The sequence below is a fragment of the Prunus persica genome, chromosome G2 (genome assembly GCF_000346465.2).
Source record: "Prunus persica cultivar Lovell chromosome G2, Prunus_persica_NCBIv2, whole genome shotgun sequence".
Lineage (NCBI taxonomy): Eukaryota > Viridiplantae > Streptophyta > Magnoliopsida > Rosales > Rosaceae > Prunus > Prunus persica.
The window spans coordinates 1580570-1599503 of NC_034010.1; the positions used below are offsets into that span (position 1 = coordinate 1580570).

At 34.8% G+C, this 18934-nt stretch overlaps 1 protein-coding gene and 1 pseudogene across 2 annotated transcripts; one reads left to right on the forward strand and one right to left on the reverse strand.

Moving 5' to 3' along the window:
- On the forward strand, positions 827-13248 carry LOC18787629. Of its 2 annotated transcripts, XM_020557624.1 has the most exons (20): positions 827-1528; positions 1985-2008; positions 2146-2220; positions 3499-3614; positions 4829-4943; positions 5064-5192; positions 6496-6543; positions 6974-7155; positions 7253-7449; positions 7578-7870; positions 8045-8194; positions 8314-8838; positions 8949-9095; positions 9499-9571; positions 10447-10571; positions 10760-10960; positions 11041-11178; positions 11261-11389; positions 11882-12109; positions 12251-13248. In XM_020557624.1, the coding sequence occupies exons 1-20, from the start codon at positions 1394-1396 to the stop codon at positions 12404-12406; spliced, it is 3186 nt and encodes a 1061-aa protein (XP_020413213.1). In that variant the 5' UTR covers positions 827-1393; the 3' UTR covers positions 12407-13248. The 2 variants fall into 2 exon arrangements, with proteins under 2 accessions (XP_020413213.1, XP_020413214.1); XM_020557625.1 differs by lacking the exons at positions 827-1528; positions 1985-2008; positions 2146-2220 and having other exon boundaries at positions 3582-3639.
- LOC18786343 lies at positions 13841-16732 on the reverse strand (annotated as a pseudogene).

Sequence of the window (18934 nt, forward strand, 5' to 3'; positions counted from 1 at the left end):
TTGTTAATCAAAAGGAGTATTTGAGGGACACCATTGTAGGGCTTACTCCACATTGTATTTCACTAATCTAAACCATCTATTTTGTAGACATTAGTTCAAATATCATGTTTAAAAAAATTCACTTGAATCCAATATCATTTGACCACTCAATTAAATTATTGAAATTTAAGTACTTTCTTGAATCACTGCGTTCATGGATTTTTATTAGTCTCAATTAGATGCCTTAATAGTTTTCAATTTGCATGATTTTTTGCAAGGATGATCTATGAATGAAGATGTGAAAATATATTGTTTGGATCGTTGAATTTTTTTTTTGTAGGGAACCCTAAAGAGTGTCCTTAAATAAAATTATTTGACGAATTTCTCAATAAACATAGACTAATAGTTATATATATATTCCTTGCAGCTCCTCCTTCCTCCTCACTTTTCGTGAAGAAACCAACAACCTCATTTTTTGTGGAAAGGGAGTGGATTTTTTATTTTATTTTTTATTTTATTGTTTATACAATTAAATAATTGTTAAATTTAAATAATTGTCTAATAAAAAGGAAAATTAAACATGTATGTTGTGCATGTCATGTCTTTAAATGGTTAGATTATTAGAATGGTCAAGATTTTTCGAAATACGGGTAAATGTACGAAATTAAAATATAGAGGCTCAGAATCTCCAAAGTTATCGCTTCAAGAATTAACGAAAGTAAACAATTTACAAATCATAGAGACTAAATTCAATGCAATTGAACATATAAAGACGAAAATGATATTTTGTGAATTACATGCACTAAAAACGTGTTTTTGGGCAATCATTTCACTCATGTACCCATTCTCCAAAAGTTCTACAACTCTCCAAGCCTAGAAGAGTCCACAAATAAAGCTATGGGTTAACAAAATTAAACAAAAATACGAAAACCAAAATAAAACAAAAGAGAGTGCCAAATATAGCCGTTGCAGTAATAACTATTTCGTATATAAAACCCCCAAAACTATTTATATGAAAGGAGAGAGAGACAGAGGAAGAGAGTATAATTTTTTTTTCTTTTTTTAACTCATTCCTCCTCCGGTGGTGAACCTCGGTGATCCGGTGCTCTCGCACTCATTCTTCTTCTCCCTCCTACCATCTCCACCGTCCGATCCCCGGAGGCATAACCCCAACCACCACCACCACCTTTTCCCAAATTTCACAATCCTTTTCCAGGATTTCAATTCCCAATCTCCCTCTCAGACTCAAAAACAATTATATAAAAAAATTAAACGAATTCCCATCCCATCTCATCGAAATTGAAATCCTTTTCACAACGCATACATACGTACATTGTAGATTATATATACAAACGTACATGTATACGTATATTTTGTATAGGCTTTGAGAAATTGAGACTTAGGTTGAAGACAGATGGGTGTGATTTCAAGGCAAGTGTTCCCTGTTTGTGAAAGTCTCTGTTTCTTTTGCCCTGCATTGCGTGCGAGATCACGGCATCCCGTCAAACGATACAAGAAGCTGCTAGCCGAGATATTTCCTCGGTCTCCGGTGAATTTCTCTATTCACCTTCACTTTTTTTTCCTTGTGTGTTTATGAATTAATGTCTAATGTGGGTAGTGGAAATTCTCAACAAAAATTGATTTTTATGCTACAAAGTGAAAAGAAATCGCAATTGTATACAGAAGCAATGTGGGAACTTTTGGTTCTTGTGTTTGGGGATCTTGTGAAAATAGGACTGAAATTTGATTTATGTTAAAAAGTAACTTGCTTCCCAAGAAATGAACAATTTTTTCTTTATTTATTCTATACATGATCAGGTCAGAAAATATGGTGAAACAAAAGGAAAACCATGGTCTTGTATTATGTTCTTCTTGCTAAATAAAAGTTACATATCAAATAGGTTATGCTTTACGGTTCTAATTGTATTACCAATGTGTTATCTGAAAATTCTCCACAATTTGGTATTTAAATTGATATTTGTTTTTTCTTGTCTGTCTGAAAAAGCATCACTCGGCATGCCACAATTTGGTATGTAAATTGATATTTATTTGGATTTGGGCTGTTTAATTAGGCTTTCAGCATAATTGGTTTTTATGTTACAATTTTCATTTTATGCCAGTTCCTTCAGTTTGTGTTATTGGAACTTTTCCCTCTTATTTTGGCAGGATGAAGAACCAAATGATCGTAAGATCAGTAAACTATGTGAATATGCCTCAAAAACTCCTCTTCGTATCCCAAAGGTGCTACCTCTGCTCATTATATATGTATGAAATATGGTTTACATTGTTAACACGAACTGAAGTGATAATCTGGAGTTGAAATTGCAGCTGCTCACATAATTCAAATTTGGGTGAGCGTTGAATTTCTTTAGAATTTTGTACGACTTTAACTAATTAAACAGAAAATTAAATGTTAATATGGGATTAGTGTTACAGTACTACGTGATAAGAGGCATCATGTGTTTAGGAATTCAGAAGTGGAGGTTGTTGAATTGACAAGGAGATAATTTCTAGTTTCCTGCGTATGCTTAAGTTTGCATATAGTTTCAATGACTATGGAAGCTTAAGGGGTTGGAATGGGACTTTTATGAATGAATCTAATGGCCATAAAAATGGAAGATGAATATGTGTGAAAGAAGGCTGAAGGAACGGTTTTATGTCTGAGCGAAGGTAGATTATTTTGTTCGAGGAGCGCTTTCAAAATCCTAGCAGCACATGCTTTTGCTGTTCACTTTGACCATTGTGAAGGAGATGAAGATGCTAGAAAGTAAAATGAAATATACTTGTGGTCAGTGGTCACTAATTGTAAGCATCTCCTGGTTAAGATGCTAATAGTGTTCTGTACCTTGTGATGCTTGTGCTAAGCTGCTGTTTTGCCTTCTTCTTTGTCCCTGCTTCTGTTGAATGCCTTTGGAAGTTTTCTGTTGGTTTGGAGGAGGGACATTCATTTGTAAGGGTGGTTAAATACTCCACCAAAGTGATCTAGATAAAATATTGGGTGTAGGTGAATTTGCAAGATAGTATTGCCACATGCAGATCGGTAATGGTGGTTATTATTAAGTACTGCACTAAATTGATATGGATAAAAGAACTGGACCTAGGCAAATTTGTAAGGCATATATTGTAGTTCTACATGCAGATTGACTGAGACACAATACATCTTCTTTTGGCAAGATGATCAAGAATTGTAGTTAAAGACACGTAGCAAACCTAGTTATGGAAATCAGTACCTTGTTTCTTTGCAGCTACCATGCTTTGAGCTTAAATATTTTTTTATTTTTTATTCTAAATAGAGGGGATTCATTATTTTCAAAAGCTGCTTTGAGAGTTCTAATTTGTTCAATTTACTTGGATCTAATGATTCCATACCTTTTTTTTCTTCTGGTATATCGTTTTTCTTATCTATTAATAAACAATATTCGTTCATTTGTTTCATCTTCCAGGTTATAGATTTTATTTTACTTTTCATTTGTGTACTATTCTGTTGTGTTGATAGAAGTTCAAAAATTCATACTTCAGATCACAACTACTCTGGAGCAAAGGTGTTACAAGGATTTGAGAACTGAGAACTTTCACTCTGTGAAAGTTGTTATGTGTATCTACCGGAAGTTGTTGGTCTCTTGTAAGGAGCAAATGTGAGTTCTTTAGTTCATAATAAATGTGAGTACATTATGAAGGTTATTGCTAGTATGTTTCTTTTCAGATTCCTGAACATATTGAGAAAAGCTAGACCTATTGGCTGGAGTGCTAAGTTGATTACGACATACTAGCTGAGCCATTTATCATTTCTTTTCAGAATTTATAAAGCCAGAGAATGCAATTAGATAGAAGCATTGTGCTCATGACATGCTTCCACTAACTACCTAGCCTGATGAGAAATTACTTAGTACTATGGTTGTGAAATTTGACCATTAAAATAATGTGCATATTTGAATCTTTACCCTGTAAAAATTATGGGGCACTTCTACATTAAGGAAGAATGCATTAAACACTGTAACTTAGGAAAACTTGAGAACTTAAACAAGTCAGTCCACACTATAAATGAAGGCTTTACCTTTTTTAAAGCTTGGTTTCACATGTATGAGATCCAAAATTGTTAAAGTCAAATCATCAAATCCAAAACCAATTGGCAATAAGTGGAGTGGCCCATAATTTTATCTCTGTGATGCAAGGCTTAAAATTTTCCGTGGAGGATTAGTTATGTTGGATGACATATGGAGCATGTGTAGCCAGATCGGGCCTAACATGTCGATGATTTTCCTGTTGTGGCTTCATGTGTCAGTTAGAGCATCAAAGACACAAAATGAATTGGCAGTAAGTGGAGAGACCCATGATTTTATGCAGTGCGATGCAAGGCGTAGAATGTCCCATGTAGGAATTTACATTGACAACACAAGGTTTTTTTAGCTAGGTTGAGTAGATTTGGCATAACCTAAGATGTTATATATTGTGATGCAAGACGTAGTATGTCCAATGTATGACTAAACATTGAGAGCACAAACGACATTTTTGCTAGACTGAAGATGATTTGGCATGTGGTGGATTGACTGGAATGTATTCACCTAGCTATGAAATTCAGGCTGACCTTTATTGTATATGCTGAAATTCAGGTTTATTTATCTTTATTGTATACACTGATTCCGAAGTTTGAGATTCATCCTAGTAATTTTCTCAACCCGTATAGATCATATATTGTTTTAGGGTAAAGTTCCTGGAATACTTTGCCATTTAAATACTGAATGTTGTTGAAAGGAAATTACAAGACTATCCTTTGGAGTTGTTTTGTAGCTCATGTTGTGCATAATGACTGATTTTCATGTACAAGTTGTGATACATTAATATATGGCAGGCCATTGTTTGCAAGTAGCGTGCTTAGCATTGTACAAATTCTACTTGATCAATCACGGCATGATGACATACGTATTTTAGGATGCCAAACTCTTTTCGAGTTTGTTAATAATCAGGTGGGAGTCGTTGGTATGTTCTTTCTCTTTCGGATTGTTGTTTGTCTGTGTTTGCTTTTGGTTATTGGATATGAATTACTTTTGAAGTTTTAATCTCGCGTGACCGTTTTGATTGTGCAGAAGGATGGTACATACATGTTTAACTTAGATGGCATGATTCCAAAACTTTGTCTCTTAGCTCAAGAAATGAGGGAGGATGGGTCGGAAAAGCATTTGCGTTCTGCTGGGCTTAAAACTCTTTCATCAATGGTAATTCACCTCAATGTAAATTTGATACTTGTTTTGCACATTATATTTGTTTCAATATCACGTGGTCTGGTAATTGATAATTTTGACATTGTTACTTACATGTGAAAGTTTTGTTCAAATTGTTATACCAAATTAGAATTGTTCTACATAAGTTTATATTCATCATGGGACTTGTTTGATGGATATTGACAAGCATTTGTTAAACACACAAATTTGAAACGGCTATGTAGAATGAAATCTATGATATTTTGAACTTTGAAGAAATGTATTAGTTATTATAGTTAATACCTTGAAAGTTGAGGCAACAGTGATACAATAACATGCACAATTGTCACATAATAATAGACATAAAAATCATCAAATGAGGGAAAAGAAAAAAAGACTCGACATACTAAATCTAATAAGCTTTATGGTGGGTTAGGGATCAGGATCTAAATATCCCCTAGTGGACTCTCTTGGACCTGGAGACTTTTGGTGCAGGACTCTTAATATGGTAATTGTTGACTCATGGAGAGTGACATTGAACCTTCTTCAAAGATCAGACTCTCGTAAGAGTATGATGTAGTATGAAACACATAGTGCACTCGGAAGAGTAACTGGATTTGGTTCTTGTGGAGAGTACTGAGTTAGACTGAGTGGATTTCAGGTCCCCTGTAGTTCTGGTGTCAGACATGAATAGGGAGATTTTTTGAGGTTTCATATATGGGTTATCCCATAGAATAAAAGTGGCTCCATAATATAATATACACTAGATGAGCTCACCACCTATAGGCTTAAGCTCATGAGTTCACAGGCATATACTGGGCATGCCATGGCCGTAAAGTTCCTTCTCCATAACGGAAGTCTTAATTAAGAATGTTATTGGTGTGGAGAGAGAGTACGTATATAAGTAATTAAGAATGTTACTGGCAAAACATATGAAAATTAGCTGAGTGAAGGACCTGCAGTCTGAGGATTAAAATACTAAGAATCTTTTGAGAAATGTTATGTTTGTGTTTGCATAATGGTCCTGAAATAGCAAAGACTTTAAGGAAAAGAAGATTAAATGTTGGCGACATGTAAAAATGAATTCTTATGTTACATGGTAATTCAGAAATAATCTCATGATTCTTATCTCTGGTTTTTAAATGATACCATTTTATATTTCATGATGTCCAGCTGCTCGCACTCAGTGCTTGGTTATAAACATTTGATATTTCCTATTTTTGTAGATCCAATTCATATCTGAAATCCTTAATTGGACCTTCCCCTGCTTGGTGAATTGAATATCATATGCACCCTAACAAGAGTACTTTGTGCGCAGGTCTGGTTCATGGGTGAATTCTCTCACATTTCATCAGATTTTGATAATGTAAGTTCATTTGATATCATTTTCTGCTGGCTTTATTTGTTATATACTTTTTTTAATATTATAATTACATCATCACTTTTCTTGATTGCTATTTTGTCTAACTGGAAAAATATGCTCATTGACTTGGATAGCTTCTAAATATTATCATCAACTTGTTAGTTGCAATAGCTGTTGGAAGAAATAAAACACGCAGATGAATAACCCTTTGATGAATTAATATTCCATGACCATAATATTTGACCCCGTAGTAGATGCTAACATACTGGATGGCAGGCATTGATTATCAACTATTGTTTACAAATTCTTTTTCTTTCTGTCTCTATTCATGTCTCATTTAATTTATGAACTTTTAATCACATAGTCCTCTTTTTCCGGCCGCAAATCATGATCTTTAGCTTCTAATGACATTTTATTTTCATTTCTAAATCAGGTTGTTTCAGTTGTCTTGGAAAATTATGGAGGTCCAAAGAATAAGTCAGATGCTAGTATACATGATAAGCAAGACACCCAGAATGGGAGTTCAGAAGAAGCTTCTTCTTCAGGAGAACCCATGACAAGTATTTTGTCTTGGAGGCTGCTAGTGAGTGAAAAAGGCGAAGTCAATGTCTCAGGGTAGTTTTTTTGGCACAATTTTCTGTAACTTTTGTTATATATCTAGCTATTTCAACATGTTATAGCTAACATCTACCTTTCTTCTTCTCGTTTACAGGGAGGACATGAATAACCCCAGATTTTGGTCAAGGGTTTGCATGCATAACATTGCCAAGTTAGCTAAGGAAGCTACAACCGTACGGCGTGTATTAGAATCTTTGTTCCGCTATTTTGATAATGGCAATCTCTGGTCTCCTAAACATGGGCTCGCATTGTGTGTCTTGATGGATATGCAGTTAATAATTGAAAATTGTGGTATTTAAATTTCTTCAAATTGCTTAGAACTTGTTGACTCTGGGAACTTGACTAGTCTTCCTTTGTGTTGAGATTAGCTTTCATCTTTCAATTTGATATTTTCATGATCTCTGCACTGTTTTTTGCAGGGCAGAACCGGCACTTTATATTGTCCATCTTAATTAAGCATCTTGATCACAAGAATGTTCTTAAAAACCCAAATATGCAGCTGGACATTGTTGATGTTGCCACCTCTCTTACTCGAGAAGCAAAGGTTCAATCATCAGTTGCTATAATTGGTGCATTGAGTGATATGATGAGACACCTGCGCAAAAGTATACATTGCTCACTTGATGATTCAAATTTGGGGACCGAAGTCATTGAATGGAACCGAAATTTTCGAGCCGTAGTGGATGAATGCCTTGTGCAGTTAACACATAAGGTGATTGTAACATCCTTTCTATTTTTTTAAGATCAGTTTATACTCAATCATAAAACTTGTAGGGATTTGGTAAATTATATCTAGAATTACCTCCTTTTTGTGAGATGTTATGGAAAAAACTTTATGGAATAATTATTCTCATAAGCTAGGTTCTATTTCTCTTATATTGTGCAGGTAGGAGATGCAGGTCCTGTTCTTGACATGATGGCTGTGATGTTAGAAAATATGTCTAACATTACTGTTATGTCTCGAACCTTGATTTCTGCTGTTTACCGTACTGGTCAAATTGTGGCAACAATACCTAATTTGACATATCAAAACAAGGCAAGATTGCATTGGGTTTATCACTTCCTCTTATCTACAATTAAGTGCACAAACTTGCCAAGGTTTCATCTAATTATTTTTCTTTTCATTTTCTGGTTTGAATATCTGAAACTTTGTAGACCTTTCCTGAGGCGTTATTTCATCAGTTACTCGTAGCTATGGTCTGTGCGGACCATGAAACCAGGGTGGGTGCACACCGTATATTTTCTGTCGTTCTTGTTCCATCATCTGTTTGCCCTCGTCCTTGTGCTGCTACTCCCCACACTGCAAAAAGAAATGATATAGGAAGGACACTCTCGAGAACTGTGTCTGTATTTTCTTCATCAGCTGCACTCTTTGAAAAATTAAACGAGCGATCCGCCTCACAAGAAAACATTTGTGAAGAGATGAAGGACAAAGCTGTAATTGAAGAAGAAGCAAAGGTTACTAATGAATCGATGTTGAACAGATTGAAGTCCAAATTTAGCTCAAGAAGGCATCAATCAGCTACTAGTGACTCTGTAGGTAATGAGGATTCTGCAATCAATTCTCATTCTGTGATGAACCGGTTGAAGTCAACTTACAGCCGAGCCTACAGTATGAAAAGGAATCCATCAAATACGACTGTTGATGAAAAACCTAGGAGTATTTCACATAAAGAATCGGTATGAATTGTTGTTCCTGCTATCCTGTTATATAGACTATGTACATTTAACACTATAGTATTGCTTCATCATCTTCTGTTATGACGATTTTTATCTGACTAATTTTGCAGACAATGTCACTTAGGTTAAGCAGTCGCCAGATTACCCTTCTGCTTTCATCAATCTGGGTGCAATCCATCTCTCCTTTAAATACGCCTGATAATTATGAAGCAATTGCTCATACCTACAGCCTTGTGTTGCTATATGCCCGAACTAAGGTATGGCTTCCATTTTCCATGTTGAAACAAAAATAGGAAATCATTGTATTTCATTATACAAATGAAGGAATAAATCGTATTATAAATTCCTTAGTAATCAGCTCTACCAATCAAGCCTTATAAACTCTATCATTTAATTCGTAATTAAACCCAAGTGACAATCAACCCTTAGATTAAGCGTAAAGGCCTTAGCAATAACAAGGCACAATGAAGATGCTATGTCATTTTACCCCTTGTTTTGATTATAATAAGTGTTTAGGGAGTAGTTAATATTACTCTATATAGTTTCAGGGTTAGAGGATTTTCCCAAGTTAAAAATCCACTTTACCCTGAAATCCATAATTAGTTACTTTTCTTATTTGGTCCCCATTTTTCACTTGTTTCAATTCACTATGTCATGTAGAACACCTCTGACGAGACTCTAATCCGAAGTTTTCAGCTAGCCTTTTCCTTAAGGAGCATATCTCTTGGAGGAGGTAAGTTCTCAAGTCCAAATTTTCTACATTTTTGAATTTCTTTTAAGGTTCCAAGTCTAACCACATAATGCATTGCTCATACTATTGTGAAATGTCAAGATTTAGATTGCGTAGTACCTAGTATTCCTTGCGCAACTACTGTAATATTTAGAAATCATGTAGAAGTTATGTAATAATTAAGGTTCAGTAAAGCAGCTCAGTTTCTGGTAATTAACAGAGGAGCTGAGAGTAGTTTGCAGGTTGGTTTTTCCCTCCCTGTCTTCCTATAACTGAAGCTATCCTTAACTGCATGATTTAGTTTATAGAAGAATGTCTGTTGAAATTATGCCAGTCATGTGTGATAATGGTGAGTTTCAATTAGGAATCTTGTACTTGATCACGAGACTCAAGTTTGACTTGATTTAAAAGTAACTATGAGTAGAGAAATAGGAGATTAATTGCTGTATTGCTTTGGCTGTAAACCTGATGTTGCGTCTTTTCACCTAACCTCAACTAACTCAGGTTATATAAGATCTTTGCTTCTTTTATACTTTATGGTAATCTTCTTGTTGATTGAATAGCAAGAGATTAGTGGCTTAAGATATTTAGTATGAAAGGACGAGAGCATATCTATCAAATAGGGGCAAGCATTGTATTGTAAGAAGCAATGTTCTTTCAATCGTGTCCATCTATTTGTCATATCCTAATTTCCTTTTTTTTCTCAAAGATAAAGGGTGTGATTTTAACAATGAAGGTATTTTCAAATTTAGTTTGTAAGTCTAGATTGGACATATTTTAACTAACTTCATTGCATTGAAATGTAATGATCACTAAGAACTCTTGTGTTGTAAATTTTGTGATGCCATCTTTGTAATTAGGGGATTTCACATTTTCAGGATTGCAGCCATCAAGGCGCAGATCTCTCTTTACCTTGGCAACATCAATGATCATCTTCTCAGCTAAAGCCTACAACATTGTTGCTCTTGCTCCTTGTGCTAAAGTAGCACTTACAAATGAAACGGTGGGTGCAACATGGTTGCCAGACCTCATTTTCATTGATTGTTGGTGGAACCTTTTAACTTATTTCTACTTTGACATAAGATATATTCTTAGTCTTGGAAAAAAAATGTTTCCATGCTCATATACACAAGGCTTCCTAAGGTAATCTTACTCAATACTGATCTGTATGCTTTCATGATTTGGTATCAGATTGATCCATTTCTACGGTTGGTTGACGATAGCAAGTTGCAAGCTGTCAATTCTGGACCTGACCAAGTAAGGGAAGTTTATGGATCAAAGGAAGATAACGAGGATGCTTTAAGGTCACTTTCTGCCATAGAAATATCTGAGAGCCAATCTAAGGAATCGTTTGCTACTATGATAGTGCAGACACTGGGAAATTCACCAAATGTAAGCTTCCAATCACATATTGATTATTGGAACCGTATCTAGTTCTTTGTTAATGAGGAGTGTGGTACTTTGTACTGCAGGAGTCATCAACTATAAGACAGCAGTTGCTTAATGATTTTCTGCCTGATGATGCATGTCCGTTGGGAACTCAGTTGTGCATGGAAACACCCATACAAATTTACCAATTTGGCATAGAAGATAATGGAACTCGTGATATGGTAAGTTACTTGAACAACCTTCCTTTTCTTTTTTTATATAATGTGCAAGCAATTGAGTGTACACAATGGTTTTACCGTGCAGGTTGAGCCCCCATTATTCACAATTGAGGATGATGTCTTACCCAATGCAACTGAAAGTCAAACAGATCCTGACAAAAAAGTTTCCATGGAAAGTCTGAGCCTCATAAGTGTTGATGAGCTTTTAGATTCGGTAAGTGTGGTATCTTGCTCACTAGCAGAGTGTTGCGGGTTTGCAGCCTTTGCAGAAATCAGAAAGAAAATAAGTAAATAAATGAACATATAGATGAATTAGTTTTTGAAAATTTTGGTCATAGTTTTCTTTCCTGGTTGTCATGTTGGTTCTCATAAAGTTAGTATAAGGTGGTGGTGTTGCAACTGTGACAAATACAGCTTAAATTCGATTTATCACTTCTTACATGAGATCTGGAAAACTACCTCTGTGATTGGGATCTGGAGAAGGAATTTGAGCCCTCAAATTTCTTATATCAAATCCTTCATGAACTTTATAGATGAAATTTATAACCCTGTTGTTTATAATCAAAGAAATTATATATGATGCCATATAAAACATGAACGTTTGCCAACCATTTGTTCTCTCTCCAATTTTCTGATTCAAGGCGTCTCAAGGGCTTTAGTGGTACACTTACTTGAATATATTGCTAAGTAAGAAAGTGGTATGCAGGTTTTGGAGACAACACATCAAGTTGGAAGATTATCAGTCTCAACTGCTACAGATATGCCTTATTTGGAAATGGCTGGCCTTTGTGAGGCCCTTCAAATGGGGAAGCAGCAGAGACTGTCCACTTTCGTGGCTGCCCAACTGAGACAAGAAAGTTTGATGAGATTTTCTCCTCATGATTGCAACCAGCAAAAGGAAACTCCCTCTGTTGTTCTGCTGGGTGCTCCGACGGTATTTCCTTTATCATACAACTGGCATTTAAATTTTTAATTCAATCCTTTTAGTGCATGCATATTGTTTCTACTCAATTTTTACTTAGCTTCTTAGTGTCTTCTGAATCATTCTGATTTTGTAAACAATCTGGGGCTGCAGAGTGGAAATCCATTCCTTGATTCAAATGCTATTTCACTCAACCAATCTGTTGGCAACGGGCAAACGCTTTGGGCAACTGAATACCAGCATTATCCCCGATTTCAGCTACCTGCATCAAGCCCGTATGATAACTTTTTAAAGGCTGCTGGTTGTTAATGTGTAGAGAAAGGTTGGTAGTCCTTGTAAGAATTGAGTGTTGCATTGGAGCAAAGAATCAGGCTTTAAGTTCAATCCACCAAAAAGTCCATGTCTGTCTGCTGTTGTTTTGTTCTAATAGCTATCTTCGTATCTGAAATTTTGTATTGTCTCTGATTCAGCCTTCTTGTTTTATGTTCATATCTCTTCAGCCGCCATTCTTTTATTCTTTAATTTTGATGGGGAGGTTTCATTTTATTATGGGCTCCCATTACATATTTTGATATTGTAAAGATGTGCATAGGTACCTTTCATACACACATGGGCTAATTATTCATACCAGCATTGTGAAATGAAAGAATTTGTATAAATTATTTTTGGGTAGAAGAGAAATTTTGCAATGTAAGTCTCTACATTTAGCATCGGTACGCATTTGAAAAAATCTTAACTATTTAATTGATCCAATGAAATTTAATTATTCCACCTCATGATATTTGTATTAGAATCTTTTTTTTTTTTTGTCTGAATAATAATTATATTAGATTAAAACTCTCCTTTCGCACCGTATTACTTAGCCATCCTCTTCCTCTCTCCTGCGATCTTTCTCCCTTCTCACCCATTCTTATACCATTATAAAAATGCGTGTAAATGGCTAATTTTTTTTTCTTTTCAAATGCGTGTAAATGCATTAAATCATTGTCGTACTTGTATGTATTTATGTGGAGACTTATCATTCTTCTCTTTTTTTGACAAAAATTTTGAAAAAAATAAAGGTCAATTGAGAGTGTTCCAAGAGGCTAGTATCAATCCAAAAAAAAAAAAAAACAGATTACGTGCTTCAGCATCGTGCCCATTTTGATAATCATACACGCTCATAACTCTGAAACATAATTTCTAAACCAGTGTAGCAGTACAGACCAAAAAAAAAAAAACCAGTGTAGCAGTAAATTAAGTTAAAATGAATTTTGTAATTTTGTAAGTCTAATCAGCATGTGTTTTTAACTCAGCAATAGAGCATTAAAAAACCTAGTGTTTTTTTTCACAAGTGGGTAAAGGGAAATTTGAACTAGGTATTTCAACATTTTCAACAGTACAGAGAGCATGTTAACAGCGGCCTCATAAAACTTTTCGAACTAGAAAAGCACATGGGACAAAACCCAGAAGTATGAAAGAGTACTACCCATGCTATCAACTAAACAAAATAGTCAAAACTCACACAAACAAATCATTGCGAATCCACCTATGTATTAACAAAAGTGAGAAATTTGATCTTCTGCTCCAGCCATGGCATGTTTCAGTTTTTTTAATAAATTTTTTATATGAAAGTAGGTGTACTGCAAGATAACAGTGCCTTCATCTTTAATTGGGGATGCTCATACATAAACATTGAAGCAATAAGCAATACTCAATTAAATTTTAAAAAATAAAGTAAACGACTTGTTTGTTGCAATAACAATCTTATATCATAGACAGAGTACAAACAGAGAATGAGGTTTACTAAAATAAATTCCAAATTAAGCTCCTTTTAAGAATGGTACATTGTCTTTCTGGAACTTTTTAATGGATTTAATAACTTCAATAGCCAATGCCTCAACCTCTGGGTATGATATCCACCTTCTTGGACAATCAGAAGACGTCCACTGCAGTGTCGGTCCGCCAGGCTACGAACAATCCGGCCAATCTCTTCATAACCCTCCATTGTCAAACACTGCCTTCCAATTGGATCATACTGAGAACAAGCAGTGTTATTCTATAAGCTACTTCAATTTTTGTTGACAATAAAATAAAATTTGTTCAAAGGTAGCCAGAGAAAAACTTGAAGTTCATGCTGTGAAAAAGGATATTGTTAAGGGTTTATGCCAACAAAACAAAAAACAGTAATTACTATACAGAAACAGCTCTTTCAAAAGATGGGAAGTCTCTACATAATAAAGACGGTGAGGATGTCAGTTTTGTTAAGCAGTACTAATTTTCATTGTAACTCTAAATTTGTAGAAAAGCAAGATCAGGAACAGAACCTCATGCTCAGCTCTATGAATGTATCAAGATATTGAAATTTAAATAGAAATCTGACAATTTATAGCTCAGTCAGGCAGATATTAAGTAGATTTATATGGTTCATGATTAAACTGAAGTTCTTTCATGTAAATGACGATGTAGATAGTAAAAACCAGACAATCTTCTCAATAAATAAACAATCAAGCAAATCATCTAAATTGGAGTTGAGCAGAAAGATTTAACTTACAGCACTTGAATCTTGGCCAGCTACCAGAACCATCATTTCAGGCTCAAACTTTTGGATTGCAGGTACAACCAACTCAGTCATGGCATCCACGGTCCCGTCCCATATGGTAGAGGTATATTCAAATTATAACCAAATCCCTCCCCTTCTCCAAGCTCATCAACAGAGCCATTCTGTGGGTGAGATGGACCCCATGAGCCATGATGCATATGAAGGGAGGTTGTAAGATGTTGACGTGAGTCTCCTAATTAATCAACGAGATTTACACTCAATTACATCATTTAAAATATTCTCCTTCTTCCCTTGAAGGAAGTTGAGATTCCACTCCAAAACCAATTGGCCTGAGTATGCCTGAGTCCCAAAACACTCAATTACATCATTTAAAATATTCCATAAGTTGCAAAATTCAATGTTTGGATAGCCGGGCGGCTATACTGCTTTTAAATATATTGTATAGCCGCACGGCTATAGTTGAGTTTTTTTTTTAAAACGAGTATAGCCGTGCGGCTTTACTGGGGTGTTTTTTTCTTAATTTTTGTAAAAAAAATGTAACAGTTGTCAGTTTTTGGTTTGTTTTTGGGTGTGTTTATATATATTGAATGGTATAGGGTTTCTTTATAGAACTATATTTAGGAATAGGTATTTAACTAATTTTCTAATATAGGGAGATTTGCTATACTAATTTTTTTTTATTTAAAAAAACCGCCTAGCACCTAAGTGCCCACGTGTGAAAACACGTATAGCCGAGCGGCTAAACCATTTTTTATTAAAAATGCCCGAGTATAGCCGAGCGGCGATACGATTTATATTTTTCAAAAAGACATGAACGGGAAGAAATGGACGCGCATTAAATCATAAAGGTGATAGCACAATCGAAACTTTCCATTATTCCTTCTCAAAACTGTTCCAGCCCTTAATTTATGATTGTACCAAATAAATTTAATCATAACAAAAAACAAGAAAATACATATATATTATATACATATTGTACCAACGAAAATCAGTTCAACTAGTTTATTTGTGGAGTCAATATTATGTTCCAAGAGACATATATTCTGACCCTGAAAACAAAAACTATTAGAATTTGCGATTCGAAATTTATAACAAACAAACATTAACACTAAATAGTGCCTTGCTCCCATAAAATGCAAAATCTAAGGGTAGTGTTTCTTTTATGTTTTTCAACAGTGTGTTTGTGTGTGTCGGCCCCTGTATTAAGCAAGATTTGCACGCATATCTCTTATCCGTGACATAGCATGATAACAGTACGGCATGCCTTTGACTTAATAAATCACATATATTATATACAGTGGCGGATCCAGGATTATGTAGCCAAGGGGGCTTAGTGTAAAAGTTCTGAAATTTTTCTACAAAGAGTTGATGGAGGTTGTCGAAGGTTGGGAGGTTAGGAGAGGTTAGGGTTTGAGAGGATGGGAAGAGGAGCTGTGGAATTGGGAATGAAAGGTTTGGAGGCAGAATGAATCTGTGTTGTGCTTCTGTGCTGCTGTTATCTTTTTTTTTTTTTTTTTTTTAAAACATGGCCCAAAACGACGTCGTTTTGAGGCCAGGTCAATTAAAAAAAATTTGACTGAGCCTTGGACCAAACGACGTCGTTTGGCAAGGCTTGTTTTAAAAAAAAAAGGACGCAGCACAGCTGCACAGCAAACATCAATATCGTCTGGGACTTTCGTCGAGCAGTTTGTGTGCATACAAGGGAGCTTCCAGCAGCTGTCCAAGGGGGCTTTCATGGAGTCCCTTGCCAAATTTCCAGCCTTCCAAGAGGTCGTCCGACCCCTCTTGTCCCAACGTGCATCCGCTCCTGATTATATATACCTTGCTAGTTCATTTTTCCATGCATATTTACGTTAATGGTTCAAACTGGTTGGAACTAAATATTATTTGTGTGGACTAAAACATTATTTTCATGACTTCATTTTTGTGATTGTATTGTAGTAGCAAGGCATCATTCATTGTGTGAAACGATTTCAGTAAGGTAGATGAAAATACTCCGCAATGCATATACTTTAGCGCTTAATTATTCAATTGCCTTTATAACCTTTTCTCTAGATTTCAAAAGAGACAAGACCCCTCCATTGGCACGCCATTGTAGCCCGCAGACAAAAGAAGAAAGCGATAAAAGTAAAAAAGCACTCTAAAGAAAATCAAGTCATTTCTTGGGTAACCATCTTCCATAAAGGAGCCATTATCAAAGAATTGTAAGGAAGCCATAGCTGTGTTATCAGACTTTGGCTTAGCCCAAAGCAAAAAAATATTCATATAAAGTATACCACTTTCATGTTTTGATACAACAATAAGATATATGGTTAATTTGACTAACCAAAAAGCAGACGTGAGTTAGACAATGAAAGTGCTGCATACAGTATCAGCATAAATTAAGCATCACCAAGACATTACCTGCATTTTTGCCTCATATCCAATTTGGCCAGCTTGCTCAAACTTTTCAGAGCCAGCCATGTCCACAAGCATGAAGCGTGCTCCTACTGTTGGGACATCAAGGATTATCTGTGCAGAAATAGAAAGCAAGTTATATCCAACTAGTGACAAGACTTGGGGAAGAATTATCATATATTTGAAAGTCCAAGGGAATCCAACCATGCAATGGCTCCGAGAACTTCTTTCATTGCAAAGAGTACTATTAACAATCCTTCTCTTTTGAGGTGCCCTTTGTGAAAATACCACATAGAAAACCCACACTCCTATAAAGGTATTTATAAACAAAGCACTATAATAATTAATTAACATTGGAGAGAGAGGCTAACGGGCTTAGCAATTGACACGGCTTTGAATTTGGCTCTCATTAATAATAATTATATTAATCAAAGACTTGGGCCTTGGGCCTTGGGATTAAAAAGCAGTGACATATTTAAATATTCACCAAAGAAATAACAATTCATACTTTAATTACTAATTCAAGTGATTCAAAAAGGCTAAGATATTACTTAATCACATATATTAAATTAAAGAAGTTGGCCAAAAACAAAAGTAAAGAAACTAATTTTATATTTTTAAAATTAAAAAAAAAAAAAAAAAAAAAAGCCTGGTGTTTTCTTAGTTTGCTACAGGGTATAGCCGGGCGGCTATACTGTTAAGCTAGTGTATTCTTAGAGTACAGCCGACCGGCTGTACCTTAAAAAAGGATAAATATAATATTTTAAAAGTATAGCCGCTCGGCTATACTCCAAAATATTATATTTTCGGAGTCTAGCCGTGCGGCTATACTATTTAAAGGTATAGAATAGTAAATAGAATATTTTAAAGGTATAGCCGTTGAATATATTATGTTTTAATTACTTTTATTTATTTAGTGAAGAATTAGTATCTAAATATTAGAATTAATTTCATAAAAATTTAAATTAATTGATTAAATTTAATGGTCGTAAAGAATTTTGTGGAATTTAAAATTATTTTTAAAATAGTTTCAATTATTTAAAATTTATAAAAATGGAATTTTGGCCTCCAAACCATAAATCCAAGTCTCGAAACAAAAACCATAGCTTTCGAACTTATCCGAACTTGTTCCAAAATCGTTCGCAAGCCTCGAACCCTAACTGTAAACCTATTGTAGGGCACTTAGGACTCGATTAGGGTTGGATAATCACGTAACTCAACCTAGGGCTATACGATTTAGGTTTCGCTCTCAATAACTTTCAAAAAAGGTGGTTTAGTCCCACATTTTTTAAAAGTTATTGAGTTGAAATGAATGTTAGAGTTTGTATAGGAAAACACGCTTGGATTTAGTCCCACATTGGAAGGGAGTTGTTTCCTTCCATGGTTTATAAGCACCAACTAAATAGAGTATGGGACTAATGAAGGCAAAGTTGGGCTTCATCATGGTTTGGGCTTGGATTATATATATATTTGTATAATAAATATATATATAATTAATTGTCAAAAGATGGGCCTTATGAAGAGGTGTCAGACCTCTATTATTGACAATACGTTCAAACCAGAATATACCTTTTGAACAGTGCTTTGGAATAATTTAAGATAGTTTTCTATCTATAATTTAAGTCAGTATTCTACAATTTGTATTACTGTTGTATTGATTCAATTATATTTATATAAAATATATTCGTTGATTTTTATTATTATGTTATTTTGGTTTTATATTGATTGTTCTACAGCAATGAATACATGAAGATCTTTTCTTATCCTTTTCTCTAACATGACAAAATCTTCAATCTCCAATTCTTGTTGGTCATTATCAAGCCAAACTATTGTTCAGTTAGAACTTGATAGCATTTTGGGAATAATTTATGTTTCGAGAAGGAACACAATGCTTGGAC

What these genes read in the sequence shown, in the direction of transcription:
- LOC18787629 (XM_020557624.1), top strand. Translation starts at nt 1,394, where the DNA reads ATGGGTGTGATTTCAAGGCAAGTGTTCCCTGTTTGTGAAAGTCTCTGT. An exon ending in ATTTGACATATCAAAACAAG is followed by an intron (nt 8,195 to 8,313) that starts GCAAGATTGCAT and finishes GAAACTTTGTAG; the next exon opens with ACCTTTCCTGAGGCGTTATT. An exon ending in GAGCATATCTCTTGGAGGAG is followed by an intron (nt 9,572 to 10,446) that starts GTAAGTTCTCAA and finishes TCACATTTTCAG; the next exon opens with GATTGCAGCCATCAAGGCGC.